Genomic DNA, 20,092 nt, shown 5'->3' on the forward strand with positions numbered 1-20,092 from the left:
TTTATTTATTTTTGAGAGAGTCAGACAGAGCTCAAGTGGGGGGGGGGGCAGAGAGAGAGGGAGACATAGAATCCAAAGCAGACTCCAGGCTCTAAGCCATCAGCACAGAGCCGGACGTGGGGCTTGAACTCATGCGTCATGAGATCATCACCTGAGCCCAAGTTGGATGTTTAACTGACTGAGCCACCCTGGTGCCCCTTTCTGAAAAGTTCTCTAACCCCAAAGTAGTTCCAAATAGATTTCCAATAGGTTAGTTTTTGTTTCTAATGTATTATACTAATGTATAATTACCTGGAGGCCAGGGGGAAAAAAACAATTTTTTTTGTTTTATTCTGCAATCATCCTAACAACCAAACAAAGGGAATAAAACACAATTTCTTTATGGCAAACCTGGTTTATTGAACTTCATAAGGGAAACATTACAGTGACACTATTCCACAATGAAATTATTTAACTTTAGATTTCGTGAGGAAAAATATTAGCAATATACTGTCAATAAAGCATCATCATTAATAGCTAACTACATTAGATTCTGGATTAGCTTCCTTCAGTGTTCTCAAATTAAGACTTTTCCAAAACATATCTGATGTTTTCAGTTAAAGGTCGCAGTTAAAATAAATTCACATAGGAGTTACAAAATGTGTGACTTGTGCTTTAAAAATTTATAATTATTTGTTTGATAGCCACCATTCTGGAAGTGATTTCTCAACAATGAAATGTTTTATAAATTTTTTGGAAAATATCTAAAAGCTTTAACCCCCAACTGATAAGTATGCTCTTTTAAAAGATAAAAACATATGTAGAAAAAATTAAAACAGTAAATCATTACAAATGAGATACAAATATTTCAAAATTAATAAATATTAAAGTGAAAAACTAAGTCCTTTCACAGAACTGTAAAGGATACCTGTTACTAAGTTCTTAAAAAAAGAAATAAAGTTAAATAATTTTTTTAACCATTATTAACAGCACTTAAAAACAGAAATGTGTGTGGAAAGTTTGTAAACTTTCTTCCCACACTTCAGAAAATGGTTTAAAAGCAATAAACAGATTCCCTTCTTTAAAAAACTGCTACACCCACCACAATTAGCACAGTTGTCATTGTTTTACTATAAAAATAGTTACAAAGCAACATTAATTTAAATTCAAACCATTTTTTATTCTAGCAAGATAAGAAAGTGGATTAATCTCCCTAGACACAGATAAAGCCAACCTGTTTTTCCTTAAGCTCTAATATTTAAAATTGAATAATTATTTTCTAAAATTATTACTTTCAGTTATTTCATTTAATAGAATTATCTTGTTTTTATAATTAGATTATCCAGTTAGGACCACCATAATGATTAAACAAAAATCCTAAACTACACTAGATAACATAGTTCATTGATTTACCACGTTCTGAAAATATTCTAAGTACAATCATCTTTTGGCTTAATTACCTCTAGAATTATCAAGGACGGCAATCTATCAGAATCAGTGAATGTGCACCCTTCAAAGTTCATGGCTTACATTCCATTCATGTAATAGCTTTATATGCAAGCTTACTATTTTCAATGTGCAAAGTCTCAAACTCAAAATAAAAGTATTTAGGGTAAAAAAAAACTTCTTGAACTAGTCTTTCCACAACTGAGGGAGAGAGACAAGGTATTTTTCAATATTTAATTTATTTTTCATACTGAGGAGGAATAGTTTGTTGTGACCATAAAATTTAAAGATTTAAAAAACTGATATACTGTAACACAATACTATTACAGAAATATATGTAGACTCATAGCAATTAGAGGTATGCCTTCAGAGCTACACTCCAAACAGAAGTTGAGTTGTTAATTCAACCTTTAGTTATTAAATTAACTGACTGTGGAAGAGAACAAGAGATACTATGCCAGATATAGAGCCTGAAATTACGAAGAGCTAAGAATAGGTCTCCTGTGGTAGCCAGGAACCACGTTTAACTATTTTCCTCCCAAGTTACAACTCCTCAAATGTTTTCAATTGGTTTTTCACTAAAGATATCAAAATAAAATATAAAGCACCTTATTATGTCACTTCATTTGCATTAAAGTCAGACTTATTTTTGTGTATTTTAACAGAAATTAGTAAGAAAACAAATTATTCTTTTAAAAGTAACAATGACTTCTGTAGATATGATTGATACTGATTAGAAATATCAAGCATCTGGAATCATTGGAAAAGTCACTCTTTATGCACTGAGAACCAGAAAACATTCCATGCCTTCTCCTCCCACTGGAACGACATAAAGTCTTGGCTCTAAAATGTACCAATAATAATGCAATTAAATACATCAATAATACAAAGAAAGAACTATAGGCAGAGGCAAATACCAGTTTTATCCTATTGAGAAAACTTCCCATTCAAAGGACATACCTAAGAAGTATGTCCTAAACCTTTAATTTTTTTTCAATCCCATGAATACAGGATTGAACAGTCACTTACTCCTAAAATACTATCACGCTCTCATCTGAAGCCTCCTTCTTTGGGTTCTCAATGGAAAAATGTTCTGATTCATTCTACCTTTGCTTCATTTTCAACCTCACATGAAAACCAACTTTTTCCCTGTGTTGTCACAGTGACAAACTTAATTAAGTAGATACAAAATACAAAAAATCAGCATGACAATGATAAATAGTAAAGTGTCAGGATGATCCATTATACTTGAGATTAAATCTTATGACTTATCACTGTCATACTTCAAAAGTATTTCTTTTGTCAAAATTAGATAGTATAATAAAGACTGTTACTTAGCACCAGCATGTCATTGCAGGCTTTGGTTCAGGCTTCAGAGTAATTCCGTTATCGGGGGGTTGACTAAGCATTAATGGTTTGTGGCTCTTAAGTTTATGAGCCAAGGTCATAAATATAGCTTCCACATGGTCATTATCATTGGGGTTTTTCGCAGAGGTTTCAAACAAAGGCATACTATGTGTGTCAGCAAATTTCTGTGCCAAGTCTGTAGGTACTTGAATGGCACTTCTCAAGTCGCATTTATTTCCAACGAGAATCCGTGGTATGTCACTGGCTAGCAAATGTTGTTTGCATTCTTCTATCCAAGATGGTAGGCTATGAAAACTAGCCATGTTGGTCATATCATACACGAAGACAACAGCATGTACATTTCTGTAGTAGTGCTGTACCATGCTCTTTCTAAATCGTTCTTGTCCTGCTGTGTCCCATAACTGGATCTGAAAGTGAAAAAGGAGAGAAAACTGAACATTTCATTCCAATCATACATATTGAAAATTTTAATCAACTCTGCATGGTCTTTAGTACGTCTTCACTTACATTACTTTGTTCCCTTCCATAATGCCTTTTCAGTGTAATTTATGGGATCCAGATTTCATGAACACTAATTACCTCATAATTAATGCAAGTATCAGAACAAATATTTCAATTTACCATTTAAATTTCAGTAAGTTAAATTTGTCTGGAGGAAATTTACCTCAAAAACTGATTCTAAAATATTAAATAAAAATATATCAGGTTTTAACAAACACGTTAACTGTCTAATCCCTGTAAATTTGGTTACCATATGCCCTTCTCTACCTTTCACTAGACTAACTTTAAAATAGACTTAGGACAGATACTAAGAGTCATTAGGTCTAGTCCCCACACTATATATATATGTATATATGTGTATATATTATATATACAATTTATACATAATATAGATTGTATATATATATGTAATATAAATACAAAATCCTCCTTGAAAATTATAAAAGGCTAGAAAATCACTTATTTAACCTAAACATCTCAACCAACAAAACTATTCCAATATCTCCCAGTCCAAATATGGGGGAGTTGAGGAAAATAATATCTAAAGCTAAATATAAGTCATGTGTTATAGTTATCTTAAAATACTGAATTACCTTACCTTTGTTTACTGCCTAAAGAAGTTAAATGATGAGGATACTGATCTCAGTGGAAAAGACTAGAGGTCAATTTGCTTAGATAACTTTTTTTTTAATTTTTTAATGTTTTTTTTTTTTATTTTTGAGAGTGAGAAAGGGACAGAGCATGAGTGGGGAAGGGGCAGAGAGAGAGGGAGACACAGAATGCGAAGCAAGCTCCAGGCTCTGAGCTGTAGGCACAGAGTCTGACACGGGGTCCAAACTTACGAACCGAGAGATCATGACCTGAGCCAACATCGACGCTTAAACAACTGAGCCACCCAAGCGCCCCTTGCTTGTTAGATAACTTTTGATTGACAGACTTGTACTATTTATAAATATTCACAGTATGGACTGGAAGCCTAAACTGGTGATTTCTCACAAAGCAACACCGAAGTAGAGGGAAATGAGGAGATTCTGTAGATGGCCCAAAAAGTAAGTAGAATATAAGATACAAATTGCTTAGGATATGGCGACATATAGTAAGTGCTCAATTAAGATGTAATGAATGAATAAATACACCTTAAAAGTGTGATTAGGGATGAAAATATTGGTCACCAATCTCTTCCATGGTATCTTAATTTTCTTAAGTTATTGTTTTTTTTTTTTAAAGTAATCTCTGCACCCAATGTGGGGCTTGAACTCACAACCCTGAGATCAAGAGTCGCGTGCTCTTCTGAGTCAGCCATGCACTCCCATGCTACCCTAATTTTTATCAGGTTTTTTTTTTTTGGTAGTTAATTTTTCTTTGAAGTATTTGTTTATTTTTGGGAGAGTGCAAGCAGGGGAGAGGCAGAGAAAGGAGGACAGAGGATACAAAGCGGGCTCTGTGCTGACAGACTGACCACAGCAGTCTGATGTGGGGCTCGAACTCACGAACTGAGAAATCATGACCTGAGCCAAAGTCAGACGCTCAACAGACTGAGCTCCCCAGGTGCCCCTAGCAGTTCTTTTTGAGACCAAATTTCTCCATTTCCTTAATATTCTCCCTTTCTAATTAACATAAGCCAAATTTTGCTCTAGGCAGAAATATAAAGTATTCTACAAACTTGATTTCTCAGGCTCTTCTAGAACTAAGGGAGGCCAAATCACATAGTTCTAGCCAATAATTTGTAGACAGTCTTTCTTTGGGATTTTCCAGGAAAACTACAGATGTGTGATTAAAAAAAAAAAAAGATAGGAGCATTGGGCACGTGCCTTTTGCACCTCTCTCACCATACCCTTTCTGCCTGGAATGGGATATAATGACTAGAGGTTCAGCAACTATTGTATGAGCCTCCGTGGAGAAGAAAGCCACACATAAGAATGGAGGAAGTCTACACAGACCTGGAATCACACAGTACCATCATACAGACTGCTGCCTCTGGTCTCCTTATTCCATGAGAAAAATAAAACCTTACACGGTTAAATCATTATAGCTGAACTTCTATGTAGCTAAATGGCATCGTAAAATTACTTACCATGTACACTCTTTAAAACCTTTACCCCTTACACTCAAGGGGTAATTTACTCATTAAATCACAAGATTTGCCTCAATACATTCCTAGAGACGTCACAAAATAAATTATTATAAAATACCCCCTTCGTGATGTAAGCAACATAACTGGCAGATAGGCCATAAAGACTCTGTATCATATAAGTCAGAGATAGAAGCAAACAGTTGTCAGCAAAACAAATTAAGAACTACTAACAACTAAACTGTTTAAATCAACGATTATTTATTCAATGCCAACTATGTGCCAGTAGGTGACTATTTTACCTCTAGACCTTGGCTTCTTCAACGGTGAAAGCAAAGTTTAGTTTCAGACCTAAAAAAATAAGTATTAATAGACTAGCTACACTGTGCATGCAAATAGCTAATAAAGTAAATGTATAATTCTTTAAAAATGCAACTTTTCTTTTAAAAAAAGAAATACAACTTTTTTATCTCAACTAACAGGTTAAGAATAAAAACATTCAATAAACAATTAAAAATGCTTCAAACGATAGCTGTCAAAACTTATTAAACAAAGCTACAATAATAAAGACTTTGTGCTACTAGAGTAAGACTAGGCATATAGATCAACAGAACAAAACTGAGAGTCCAGAAATAAATCCATGTATCTGTGGTCAATTGATTTTCAACAAGAGTGCCAAGACAATTCAACAGGGGAAAGAATAGTTGTTTTAACAAATAGTGCTGGGACAACATACAAAAAATGAGGTTGGACCCCCAACCTCACACCATATATAAAAACTTATTCAAAATGGATAAAAAACCTAAATGTAAGAGCTGAAACTATAAAATTCTTAGAAGAAAACATAGGGATAAATATTTGTGACCACCAGGTTAGACAATGATATTTAAAGCACAAGCAATCAAAGAAAGAATAAATTGGACTTCATCAAAATTAAAAACGTTTGTGTTTCAAAGAATATTATCAAGAAAGTGAAGACAACTTACAAAATGGGAGAAAATACCTGCAAATAATATGTGTGATAGGGGTCTACTATTCAGAATACTTAATATCTTTTACAACTCAATGATAAAAGGACAGGTAACCCAATTAAAAAATTGACAAAGAATCTGCACAGACATTTCTCCAAAGAAAATGTACAAATGGCCAATAAGCACATAAAAAGATGTTCAACATCATTAGCAATCAAGGAAATGCAAATCAAAAACAAATGAAACACCATTTTACACTCACATTAAGACGGCCATTAAAAAACAACAACAACAAAAAATGGCCAATAACAAGTGTTGGCAGAGATGTAGAAAAATTGGAACCTTCATACATTGCTGGCGGGGATGTAAAATAGTACAGCCACTTTAGAAAACAGTTTGGCCGTTCCTCAAAAAGTTGGACTATTACTTACCCATAAAAAGGAATAAAGTACTGGTATTTGCTACAACAAAGGTGAACCTCCAGAATACATTAAGTGAAAGAGGCCAGACATATATTCTGTGGTTCCATTTATACAAAATTTCCCAAATAGAAAAATCCATAGAGATGGAACACAGACTTGGTGGTTGCCAGGGCTGGGAAATGGGGAGAAACTGTTCAGGGTGAGGGGTTTCACTTCAGAGTGATTGAAATATTTTGAAACTAGATAGAGGTGTGGTTATGCAACATTACTAATCTACTAAATGTCAATGAACTGTTTACTTTAAAATGGTTAATTTTTTATTTGAATTTCACTTTAATAAATTATTTTAAAAAAGAGAGAGTTGCCATATGACCCAGCACTTCCACTCCCAGGTGTATATGAGAGAACTGAAAAGATATGCTCACATAAAAACTTGTACACAAATATTCATAGCAGCAGTATTTGTAATAGCTAAAAGGTAGAACCAACCCAAATATCCATCAACTGATGAAAGAATAAACAAAATGTCCATATGATGGAATATTACTCAGCCATAAAAAGGAATAAAGTACTGAGACACCTGGGTGGCTCAGGCAGGTAAACATCCAACTTCGGCTCAGGTCATGATCTCATGGCTCATTGGGTTCGAGCCCCGCGTTGGGCTCTGTGCTGACAGCTCAGAGCCTGCAGCCTGCTTTGGATTCTACGTCTCCCTTTCTCTCTGCTCCTCCCCTACTCATGCTCTGTCTCTCTCTCTCTCAAAAATAAATAAACATTAAAAAATTAAAATAAAGGAATGAAGTACTGATACATGCTACAACACAGATTAACCTTGAAAACACTATCCTAAGTGAAAGAAGCCAGACACCACAGGCCACATGTTATAAGATTCTCTGTATATGAAATGTCCAGTAGAGGCAAATCCACAGAGACAGAAAGTAGACTGGTGGTGAGGGTAGGGTAAGAATGGGGAATGACTGTTAAAAATGAGTACAGGGTTTCTTTTTGGAGTTCTGGAAGCAGTGATAATGGTTGCACAACCTCGTGAATATATTAAAAGCCAATAAACTGTATATTTTAACAGGGTAAATCTTATGGTATCTAAATTATATTTCAGTTTTTTAGAGTGATCAAAAAAAACCCACACCAAACTGTATCTTTAACATTTAGAAAGGTATTTGGGGAATAATTTGGATGACCTATATAAAAGCTGTCCAAAGAAACTGCAGCTGACCTTTTCTCTTTTAACATTTCCTGTAGCTCAGGTATTCAAAAACCATTTCATCAATGAAGAATGACTTATAATGTTTTAAGCAGAGAATATTTATAAGTTTAAAGAAAATAAATGAAAAGCACACAAGGAAATATACCAACACATTAACCATAGCTGTCTTTAAGGCAACCTCCCCCTTTATTTCTACTTTTGTTTTTCATAACAAGCAACCACTTCTATAAAAACAAACTAAACATAAAAAATTAATGCTTACACAGAATTTAGACCTGCCTCAAAGAACTGCAAAAGCCCTCAATAAACGTGACGATGAGGATGTTTATTCCTAAGAAAACCGTTTGTTTGTTTTAGGATGGGCCTGCCTCAACAGTACTCTGCTTCCCATCAATCTTGTTCAAAAGCGTGCATGCTACCATATCAAGACTTCCAGGAAACAAGGGGTCTGAAATAATAACTCTTCACACTTTACTGGAAAGCCATAAAAGTAATTACTAAGTTAATGAGGCACTTACAAAGGATTATTTAAAAAGAAGCTTCAGAATTTCCTAACAGAACTGCTGACACAAGAGCTCAGGCAAAGGCACACGCCACACGGTCTGCATGGAACATGAGGAGAGGGCAAAGGGTCTGTGGGAAGAGCAGCCAGAGACTCAGAAAAGAAAGGACAGGGCAGGTGACAAACACTGTCAGCCATGAAGGGCAAAACAAAGTTTGACCTAAAGAGAGAGAAACCAATGGGGAGAGACTTGGTAGAGAACAAACCCCATGATGGCTTAGAAAAGTCTTGAGGTTAAGCTGTGAGTAGAGTGGTTCACAGTGTTTAACAAAGGAGAATAACACTTAGGAAACTAAAGAAGTGACACGCTTTTGTCTGGTTTAATTAGGAAGTATTTTCAGAGCAATTTTTCCCAATTTAATAGTTAATATTTTAGGGGCACGTGGGTGGCTCAGTCGGTTAAGTATCCGGTTTTGGCTCAGGTCATGATCTTGTAGTTTGTGGGTTCGAGCCGCATGTCATGCCCTGTGCTGACAGCTCAGATCCTAGAGTCTACTTTGGATTCTGTGTCTCCTTCACTCACTCACTCTCTCTCTCTGAGCCCTTCCCCCACTCATACTGTCTCTCTCTCTCAAAAATAAACATTAAAAAAATAGTTAATGTTTTATGGAAAATGGCTAATGCATGCTCCCATAGATATTACTCCCATTTTAAACATTATATGAACATGAAACATATTTCAATAATATTTCAAAAATCTCTACTTTAAATTCCAATAGAAGTTCCAACAAAAATGTCAACCTTATTATTTGCAAAAAACTAACAGATTCTTATTGTTGATGAAAGTTTTTTTAGTAGTATTATCACCAAAATGAAAGATGATCTGTCTAAACTGATTTAATACTGTTTTTGCCTGACTGAAAATGATAAAAGTATTAATCCAAATGATCTTCCTTCTTTGATCAGCTACCAAATTTCCATTAGTTTCCCTTATCACCTCAATTCTAGATTTCCAGAGTAGCTTACCATCTGATCTCCTTGTTTCCATACATTCAACATGTAATCCCTGAGTACGCCATAGTTTAGAAACGGAGCTAGACATTCGAAAAAGTCTATGGCATTTCCAGACATGGATCCTGCTCTAAGACTGAGTAAGACTTAATAAAAGAGGAAGAAACACCTACATAATACAATGAGGAAAGAGATCATTTAAAGTCTTAGGTAAATTGCTAAAGGGAATTCATAGAAGGAAGAAATAGAATGGAGAAGGAGGGGTGTGATATTTTTGACAGACACACTGAGTTGAATAGGGAAGAATTACATGTGGTGAAATATGGGCAGAGGGAATATTCCAGGCAAGCAGTGGGGCATGCAAGGGGAAAACACAGGGATCAGCAAACAAGTGGCTGGACTTTAGGGTACTTGAAGGAAATTAATGGGAAAAAAAGTTTGAAAGGCAGTCTGGAGCAAAAGGAAGGAAGTCCTACGTTAATTTTAAAAGTTGGAATTTTACAATATAGTGGAGAACTACCCAGGGCATCTGAGGCAGAGAACATTAATCTCCCTAAAGTGCAACACTAGTCTGGCATTTTGGCAACAATGTATAAAACAGGTTCACTGAAGACTGGCCATGGGAGATGAGTTGAGCTGCTGCAACAGACCAGAGGGATTTTTAAAACTAGGATTTTGAAGAAAGGATGGATTACAGAATCATGCATGTAGAGACCCAGCTGGATTTAGGGAGCAAAAGAAAGGGGACGAGGCTGCGAAGATGAGGAGGGATGCCATCATGACAACCTAGGTGATGTGGGGAGAAACAGGATAAACAGATTTGCCAGGGAAGATGAACTCACTTCAGACATTCTAGGCGAAGGAGAGATTATCCAAATAGCCATGTCTAGAAGACAGTAGGAAATGCACAGTAAGACAGGGAGAGAGGTGGGCTAGACAAAGATTTGGAAGTTATCTCCACGGATGTGACAGCTGACACTGAGAGACTACCAAGGGAGAGAATGTAGATAGACAACCAGGTCAGGGGGCAAACTGTATCTTATTCTAGATTCACTCTCAATTGCTGCCACATTTATCTTCCTAAAACACCTGGACTTTTTGCCATGCATACAAAATAAAGTCTAGACTCTTTTTTTAAATAATTTTTTTAATGTTTATTAATTTTTGAGAGAGTCTGTGTGCACGCATGCGTTTGGGTTAGGGGCAGTGGTTGGGGGGGGGGGGGGGGGGGCGGTGGGGAGACAGAGGATCTGCAGGCTCCGTGCTGACAGCAGAGAGCCCGATGCGGGGCTCAAACTCATGAACTCTGAAATCATGACCTGAGCCAAAGTTGGATGCTTACCCGATTGAGCTACCCAGGAGCACCTGAAGTTGACTCTTCAGCTTTCTTTTTCAAACTCTTCACAAACATTGCTACCAATACCTGCATATTCTTCTCACTTGCCACCTTTCCACAAGAACCTCTGATCCCACGGGAGCATCCTGCTAATGGTCCTTATCAGAAAACCCGCCCCCCCCCCCCCACAGTGGGACTGCACCTAGCACCCCAAGCACAAAGGATTCCTCCACCCACACCCAAACAATAACTCAGCACTCACCTGGTTTTGCTGGTCACCTTTTTAGGTATATAAATCTTATCCTAATCTAGGACAGTAATTCATTTATGCACTATATCAGGGTCAGCAAACTCTTTCCGTAAAAGGTCAAAACAGTGAGTATCTTAGGTTGTGTGGGGCTAATAACATCTCTGTCACAACTACTCCTCTCTGCCACTGGAGCACAAAAGCAAGCCCAAAATGCAGACACGAGCATAGCTGTGTTGCAATACTTTGTTTACAAACTCTAAAATCAGAGTTTCACATAATTTTCACCTGTCATAAAACCATATTCTTATGATTTTTCCCCCCATTTAAAAAAGTAAAAATCGGGGTTAAGCGTCCGACTCTTGATTTCAGCTCAGGTCATGATCTCATGGTTCATGGATTCATGCTGCTGGGTTCTGTGCCAACAATGCAGGGTCTGCTTGGGATTCTCTCTCTCCTCTCTGCCCCTCCCCCGCTCTCAACATAAATTTAAAAACTTAAAAAATAATAAAATAAAAAATAAAAAAGTAAAAATCACTCTTAGCTTGCAGGCCACGTAAAAATAGGCAGCAGACCATATCTGGCCCTCAAGCATAATTTGCCAACCCCTACAGTGTATCATAATTCTTGTGACTAACAAAAATGTCATCTTTCATGCAATCACTCATTAAATGTTTGTTGTACCAATGGGGGAGAGGTACTGATTATTTTCCTTTAGTTAATATTAACATCTTGTATTTAACATGGCAAAATGTCATACCTCTGTAAAGTAAGCCATCCCAATGTTCAAATAGAAACTGCTACCCCCTAGTGAGAAGATGGACCAAATGCAACATGAGGCTTTAATGATTCTGCTGGTGTCTCATTGTAAAATGCTTGTATGAAAGGAATACAGCTAGGTATGATGGGGATACACATTACAAGGATGGAGCATAAGGATTAGGGTTGAGTCTTAATTTAAAAATCAAATGCATTTTTATTTAAGGAATTCAGTTTATAATTTTATTCAACTTCAAAAATTCTGCAAACAAGATTCTGCTCTTCCAACCATACATATATAGTACTTAGGAACAGATTAACAAATATAGACTTTGTTACACTTCACAAAACATTTTAACTGAAAGGGCACTGCCATAAGACACACTCTCTGAAAAATTTCTAGTCCGGAATTAGAAACATTCAACACAATATCTCACTTTTACCAAATAAAAATGTCTAGAATATCATTTTATCAGTAAAGTAACATAAAGCTTTCCAGCTTTCGATTGAAGATGAAAAATGAAAAGACATGTCATTTCAGATCAGGCTAAAAATTTTCCAAAGAGAAAATACGTATGAACATTTCAGCAGCACTTGAGATGTATTGCAGATTAACAAAGAAAAAGCAGGAGCAGCACATGACATAATTCTACATTCACTTCAGTTTTTTTTAAGACACTAAAACAGTTTTTTAAAAAAAATGTCCAATATATAACATATGGCTGCTTTGCAATGTCTGTGTTTCTTAAAGCTTTGGGGAAAAAAATGTCCAATATAGTCCTATCCTTTTCTACTACAGAAATCTCAGAATATTTCTGTAAGGGAGGCACCTGGGTAGCTCAGTTGGTTGGGTGTCCGACTTCAGCTCAGATCATGATCTCAAGGTCTGTGAGTTCGAGCCCCACATTGGGCTCTGTGCTGACAGCTCAGAGCCTGGAGCCTGCTTCAGATTCTGTGTCTTCCTCTCTCTGCACTTCCCCTGCTCATGTTCTGTCTCTGTCTCTCTCAAAAATAAATATTTCAAAAGCATTTTTAAAAAGAGTATTTCTGTAAGAGTCTTTTTCGACCACAAAAGAAATCTTTCAAGTCTTAAAAGTTGGAGGTACAAGTCAATGGCTAAGGCCTTAGAAAGAAGAAAAAGAAACTCAGTTTCCAGGCCTCCACCAACCAAACAGGTTAAGCTGAAGCTCAGGAGGAATAATCCCAGAAAAAAATGTTTTCTCCTTATTCCTCTTTTTTTTTTCCTTTAATATCTTTTTTTTTTTTTTAAATATGCTTATTTATCCTTGAAAGAGAGAGCATGAGCAGGGAAGGGGCAGAGACAGAGGGGGACAGAGGATCCAAAGCCGGCTCTGTGCTGACAGCAGTGAGCCCCACGTGGGGCTTGAACTCACGAACCATGAGATCAAGAACCATGAGAACCATGAGCCGAAGTTGGACACTTAACCGACTGAGCCACCCAGGCACCCTATCATACTTCTCTTAACCAGAAGAATAAACTCTTGCTCCCAGATTCATCCATTTATGGTTCTGGTTCACTTATGACTGCCAGCACTTACCCTAGTAGTTAAGTATTCAACGTAGACACTGGACATGTTTTGTATTTTTTCAATATAAATACCTCTTAAATTTGCACCTGATTCATCTGAGATGTTAAAGTGCAAATGGCAACCCAAAAGTAGGTAAGGAAGGAAATTCCCAACTCCTCTCCTGCCTCCATTCCCTCTACTTATTTCTTTAAAATCATGCTTTTGGGGGAATTTCTCTCACCTTCTGCATATGCCCTACTTTATCTCTGCTTCACACTCTGGATGCACAGCCACAAAAATGATTGTGCCAAAGAGGAACAATGATGTTAAGCCACCAGAGAAGAATCATCTTAAGATTATCAGTTGTAAATCAGGTGCTTCCTATAGGTTCTCATCTAATCTCATATGGCATTATCCCAATTTTTCAGAAGAGAAAATGGTCTCTGAAAGATTAAGCAACCTAAGGACTACAGTAACCAACCACCCCAGTTCGCCTGAGACTGAGGAGGTTCCTGGGATGTGGGACTTCATTTTAAAACTGGGACAGTCTTGAGCAAACATGGTCACCCTTCTGAGGACACATACCCCATCCTTACCCTTTCATAGGTTCAGATCTGAGCCGAGCCAGTTGGGCTCCAAAGCCCATGCACTCTCTCCCAGGACTTCTGTTTTTCCCCAACTAACCTCTCTCTCAAACTTCAGAAGCCCCAATATCTTCCTCACCCCCAGGCTTCTGGGCCCAACCTAATTCTGATGAAAAATATTCAGTCTCTTCTTACCAGGTCTTTTCCTCTGTAATGCATACAGGTCTTTCTTAACTCCCTATTACAGTATACCCAAAGGACCACCACTGGCAACCTGAATGGGATGATAAAAAATTAAAGTAAAAACTAAAAGGCAAAAGGACCTACAGAAGGCTGATTTCTTTTCAATCTAATTTCTCCTTTACATCATTAGCATTTAAACCCCTTTGAGGATGGTGGGGAAGGGCAGTGGTTAGAGAACAAATAAATTGTTCTCTCCTCAAGGATGTGAGGGAAAGAATGAAGACATGAATCTATCCCCCCCCCCCCCGGGGGAACGAGGTAAAGATGAACATCTTAATTTAAAGCAAAAAAGTAAATGCAGTATACGGAAGGCAGAGCTTTTCCTGGGGTCTGAATTAAGAACTGAGAGAGGGTGGCACCAAGAATGCGCTTTTGGCAAACCATGTAGGAACTGTCATGTATAGAATGTTTCTGCAGGAAAATAGATTTTTCTAAACAAGTCAATGTCATACAGAAACTTCTGTGGCAAAACTGCATGCAAGAGAATACCTAACTACTTCCACAAAGGCAACAAGGTTTTACTTCCACAATGTCTAGGGCAGTGCTCAGATGCCTGTTTAATAAATAACATTTATTAAACGACTTTTCCATGCTTGAGAAATTTCATTTTTTCCTTCGGTCTTACTTCACTGACTCCCAACACAGGAGACACTGCCAATGGATACCTTCTACACTCTTGCTTCTCAAGGTATGGTTCATGGACTAGTTGTATCTGCATCACTTGATTCCGTACCGAATTAGAATCTGCATTTTTAAAAAAACACAAGTTGCCCAGGTAAATCGCGGGGCATTAAAGTTTGCGGAGCACTGCCTTATAAGTTTGTTATAGATAAATCCTTCCAATCCCCAACTCCAATCTCTCCATCGGCTTGAGAAAAAACGGAGCGCACACCTCGCACACGGCCAGCGATCAACCCACAGTGGGGTTGGGAACTGTCACCCCAGGGCGTCCTTCCTCCCTGACAGTCCCCCATCCGCTCACCTTGATGCGCTCCCCATCAATCTCCACCGCTCGTTCTCGGAAATCCACCCCGATAGTAGCCTCGGTGCGGTCCGGGAAGCGCCCGGCGCAGAAGCGGTAGGTCAGGCACGTCTTGCCCACATTGGAGTCACCGATCACGATTATCTTGAAGATACGGGAGCGAGCCGGAGGCAGAAATACTGAAGCCCCTGACACCGCACCGCTGGACGTGAAGCTTGCCTCGAGAGACGACTCCATCTCCGAAGCCATTCTCCGGACCCGCCCCAAACTGAGGCGGAGGAAAGGAGACGCAGAAAGGCTGAGAGATTACGCCACCGCGAGGGAGCGCGCCCAGCCGGCCGGCTCGGCTGCGCAGCGTCGCAGGAGCCACCGCCCTCCAGCCCGGCAACGCGCGTGCGCACCTTCCCGCCCCGGCCCCGCGCAGGTGTGGCGCCCACCAGCCCGGGCTCACTGCTCCTCCCACCTGGCCCGCGGCTCCACCCCGCGGTTATGCGGGCCGGGGCCAGTCTACCTGGAAAGGCAGGGGACCGGCCGGGAGCTGGACGGCGGGTGCGGAGGGCCAGCCAAGCGGCCAAGTGAGCGGAGCGGCCAAGCAGAGCGCCCCAGGCCCGACAGCCAGGCTGGCCCGGCCCCGCCACGTCCAAGGCTCCCGCCCTCCGGAGGAAGCCGCGCAATCACTCTGGGGGCGGGGAGAGAAAGACAGCTGAGGAAGGAGGTACCACCAGGCACTCTCTCGCGAGAGGGCCGAAGAGCCGCCTTCAACGGGTGCCTGGTGAGGGGCTGTGAAGTCTTCGGAAGGCTGGGATGGCGAGTTCGGCGTTGTAGTCGACGTCGTTGGGGATTCCCCGGACTTGGAGGTGGAAGCGAGTTCCCTTGGCTTGCAGCTGGGAGGTTGTGGTGTCGGCTGTACCCCCTGCCTCCTCCGGACTCTCTGGACCCCGCGAGTTGGGACAGCGACAAGGACTGGAGGGGGTGGGGCGTGAGGCGCCGCCGAGAGGCCGCCCGTCGCGAGATGCGCTTGGGGACGAGCTCCTGGTCGCTTGGGGTATTGCCGCCTTCCGTCGTGGCTGGCGCGTGTTTGGCAGTGAGCCTGTGTTTGGGAGTGTTTGGGAGTTCGAGGCCGCCTGCCGCCTGGGCACAGAGGACACCCCTTAGGCCAAGTGAGGATATCCACGGGACTCTGGTGCCCTGGGCTCGTTTGGCTAATGCCCCAGGTCCAGAAAGTAGAGCAGATCCCATGCGGGCCACTCGGGGGTATTGAACCGGAAGTCTTCACCAGACGCCCTCTCTAGCGAGAGTAAAACCCATTGTGCCCTAGTTATGTCTTAGTGCCTGCATGTCGGTAAATATTACTGAGTGCACGTAGTTGTCTTCGGCACACTATTTAAGGAAAACATTATTAGACGGGACCACTCAACCTTAAAGAATCTTCTCTGGATTACTGTGAATTCTTCAGAGGAAACCTATCATACATTAACAAACACAAAAGGCCCAAATGTGCGAACTCTGCTTTTTGTGAAAAGTTGTGTTGTTTTGCAAAAACAAGACTGTATTTTTTTCTGTTTGAGCAAATGGTTATGTTCGTTCGTAAAGTCAGGGGCTATGGAGACGAGGACACGGCAGGATTTAAATAGAGTGAGAGGAATGGTAGAGCACTCCACAGTTTTAGGAAAGGAGATAAACTGCTTATTCTATTAGATTACATGAAAATGTAGTCAGAAGAAATTAGAGGTAGAACCCGAGTGTGCCCAGAATTAACAGGAATTTGCAAAAGCCTTAATATATAGTAATTTCTGTTGCAGTAGAAAAACTATCCAGTCACTAATATGCCAAGCTATGTTAGCCAGGGAAAAAAATTTACCCGTCTGCTTGAATGTGTATGCCAGTTACATTTATTCAGTTTCCTGCTAGAGTAATTTTCAGATTCGAATTGTTTATTTGTGAGGTTGTTATCACGAAAATTAATCATTTCCCAAACTATTAGAGGGCCTTGGAATATATTCCTCTCATTTACTCTACCTGTCCCATTCAAAGGAGAGAAGCTGAAGATGTAAGACAAAAAGCAGTTGAAGAATTCAAAGCTGTGGATAATCAGGTAATTTCAAAGGATGAGTAAAAAAAAAGCAGCAGTATCTTTGCACCCTAAGACCCTTGCTCTTTTATATTCAGACCTTTTCAGTTTAGCTCTCGCTAAACTATCAGAAATCCCTTTTCTTGTTTGTTTTTCCAAATCCTATTCATATTTCAAAAGTTTTATCTCTGTGAAGGTTTTCCTGATTCCTTTGGCTTAGAATGTTCTTTGCTTTATTCTAAAACTAGTACACTTTGGGGGGTATTGCTCATTTGGTCTTTGAAACTTATTTTCACTGTTTAAGTTTTGTAATTATGTGTTGTGTCCTACCAGCCAGATTGTCAGCTCTTGACTACTGACGGAAAGCTCATTGTTATTCAGCAAATGATGAATAAGTTAGTGAAGTGAGAAATTTCTTGCGTGAAGTTTGTCAATTTGAGCCCTTTACCAATTATACACACTTCAATACTACTTAAACAGAAGAAAATACTATAGACACTTGACACTGTTATCAGGAGTTTTGCATTTTCAGCCTGCGGTTTGAGAGACTCTGTGTGACTGAGGTATATACCACTCTTAAGTGAATAATCCCAGACCTTCCAGGTTTGATACTTGGAGATTCTACTATTGGGAAGAGTGGATGGATTTGCAGCCGTATTTTCTGAGAATTCATTTTGTCCTTGGAATTCTTCACTCCTTGCTGTCACGACCACCTGACCTCAAAGTAGAAGGATGTAACTTTTTCTTAATACTTTGCTACATAGCTGAGAAGAGACTAAATTTGAATCTTTAGCAGTCCAACTTAATCTTGAACAGTATAAATGGTTTATAAACCATTTATAAATAAACCAAAAATAAATTTTGATTTATAGATTTATAATTTATTTAGGGTATTTGTTTAGATATATATTTAAAAATACTTTTCTAATAGAAAAAACTGAATGACTATTAGAAACATAAAATAAGGGGAACCTGAGTGGCTCAGTGGGTTAAGCGTCCAACTCTTGATCTGAGCTCAGGTCTTGATCTCAAGATTGTGAGTTCAAGTCCCATGTTGGGCTGCATGCTGGGCGTGAAGGCCTACTTAAAAACAAAAAAAAAAAAAAAAAAAAAAAGGACGATGAAGAAAAAGAAGAAACATAAAATAAGGGTAGTCTTCAGCATTGTTTTGTTTTGCTACAGAGATGTCACCTCCCTGTGGCAGAGGCCACTCTTAAACTGATCTTAACCAAGGAATAGCTCCTAGACAGTTTCACTCTTCAGTTCAGGCCTGAGCACAGAGGACAAAGGATAGTTTTCTTGCTTGCCTAGTTAAGGGCTTTCAGTCTTGGCACTGTTGACATTTTGAGCCAGGTAATTCTTTGTTATGGGAAGCTGACCTGTGCCTTGTGGGATGTTTAGCAGCATCTCTGGCTAGTACCAACTACATGCCAGTGGTATTCCATTCCTAGTTGTAACAACCTAAATCTCTAGACATTACCAAAAGCCCTTGGGGGGCAAAATTGTGCCCCCTCCCCACTCATGGAAAAGCATGGCCTATATAAGGGCCCTTCTCACAATTCTGATTACCTGTACATCCTGACTGATAGTATGAGTCATCTCTCTCTTAAAGACAGAACTCTAATTCCCCAGAGAAGTACAGCATTGGTCTTATTGGCCTCCACCAGATTGCCATGATATTTATGTAATATCATAAAAAAGATATTACAGTATAAGTAGCAGAATTTAACTTTAGTACCTAAATAGTAAATTGCCATTATAATTTTATAGGTTAGCTTACTGAGTTTTAGAATTAAATCCAGAAACACAAAACAGATCAAAAAAGGAAAGGGCTGGTTCTTCGCAATGATCAATAAAATAAATACGGCAAAATAAAAATAGCAAAGGTTTTTAAACCAGAGAGAAGATGTTAGGAAGGAAAAAGGAATTAAACTCAGATTCAAAGGGAATTTTATTTTAAGTAAGCTCTACTCCCAATGTCGGGCTTGAACTCACAACCCAGAGATCAAGAGTCACATGCTCTGCTGACTGAGCCAGCCAGATGTCCCCAAAGGGAATTTTAAATATAAAAGAATACAATGTATAACTCCATGTTCTCATAAAAATATTTTATTGAGCACCTACCACATGAGAGAAAGGCACTATATGAGTTGCAAAAGATACTATGGTTAACAAAAAGACCCAATTTGTGGAAATTATTTAACAGAGTACCAGAGAAGAAGGGGGTTGTCACCTCTAACCCTGCATTGTTCAAGGTTCCACTGTATATCTTACATTATATGTGTTGTAGTATGATAGTACTTGGAGGTAGATTGTGATAAATTAAAGATTCATATGGTAAAACTTAGAACAAAAACTAAAATAATAAAACAAATAAGCATAGCTAAGTAGCCAGCAGAGAAATTAAAATGGAATACCACAGGGGAGCCTGGGTGGCTCAGTTGGTTGAGCGTCTGACTTCAGCTCAGATCATGATCTCATGGTTCATGAGTTTGAGCCCCATGTCAGGTTCTGTGCTGACAGCTAGGAGCCTGGAGCCTGCTTCAGGTTCTGTGTCTCCCTCTCTCTGCCCCTTCCCCACTCATGCTCTGTCTTTCTCTGTCTCTCAAAAATGAATAAACGTTAAAAAAAATTTTTTTTTAATTTTTTAAAAAATGGAATACCACAAATTAGTCCAAAAGAAGACAAAAGGAAAAATAAACAAAATGTAGATTAGGCAAATAGAAAACAATATATCAAAAATTAAATTAATTGTAAATGGTCTAAACACTATGATTAAAAATAAATACAAAAGCAAGGCCTAATTATGTACTACTGACTACAGAAGAAAAAAGGCATCATCAAC

The 20,092-nt window shown here is 39.0% G+C and overlaps 1 protein-coding gene across 2 annotated transcripts; it reads right to left on the reverse strand.

Annotated features, from left to right (window-relative positions):
• Positions 1 to 374: 374 nt before the first annotated feature.
• On the reverse strand, positions 375 to 15,796 carry RAB33B (RAB33B, member RAS oncogene family). 2 transcript variants are annotated; one of them, XM_019419932.2, is made up of 3 exons: positions 15,688 to 15,796; positions 15,177 to 15,444; positions 375 to 3,200 (listed from the first exon to the last, which is right to left on the reverse strand). In XM_019419932.2, exons 2-3 carry the CDS (start codon positions 15,423 to 15,425, stop codon positions 2,760 to 2,762), a joined length of 690 nt encoding a protein of 229 aa, XP_019275477.1. In that variant the 5' UTR covers positions 15,426 to 15,444; positions 15,688 to 15,796; the 3' UTR covers positions 375 to 2,759. The 2 variants fall into 2 exon arrangements, with proteins under 2 accessions (XP_019275477.1, XP_019275487.1); XM_019419942.2 differs by having other exon boundaries at positions 15,640 to 15,749.
• Between the last annotated feature and the right edge of the window lie 4,296 nt (positions 15,797 to 20,092).

Source organism: Panthera pardus, unplaced genomic scaffold, assembly GCF_024362965.1.
Source record: "Panthera pardus isolate Hobbes unplaced genomic scaffold, ASM2436296v1 HiC_scaffold_13, whole genome shotgun sequence".
Lineage (NCBI taxonomy): Eukaryota > Metazoa > Chordata > Mammalia > Carnivora > Felidae > Panthera > Panthera pardus.

Excerpts from the sequence above, each read along its gene's own strand:
- RAB33B (XM_019419932.2), bottom strand. The coding sequence starts at position 15,425 with ATGGCTTCGGAGATGGAGTCGTCTCTCGAGGCAAGCTTCACGTCCAGC. Across the intron at positions 3,201-15,176 it reads TTGATGGGGAGCGCATCAAG|ATCCAGTTATGGGACACAGC; the intron begins GTGAGCGGATGG and ends TTTCACTTTCAG.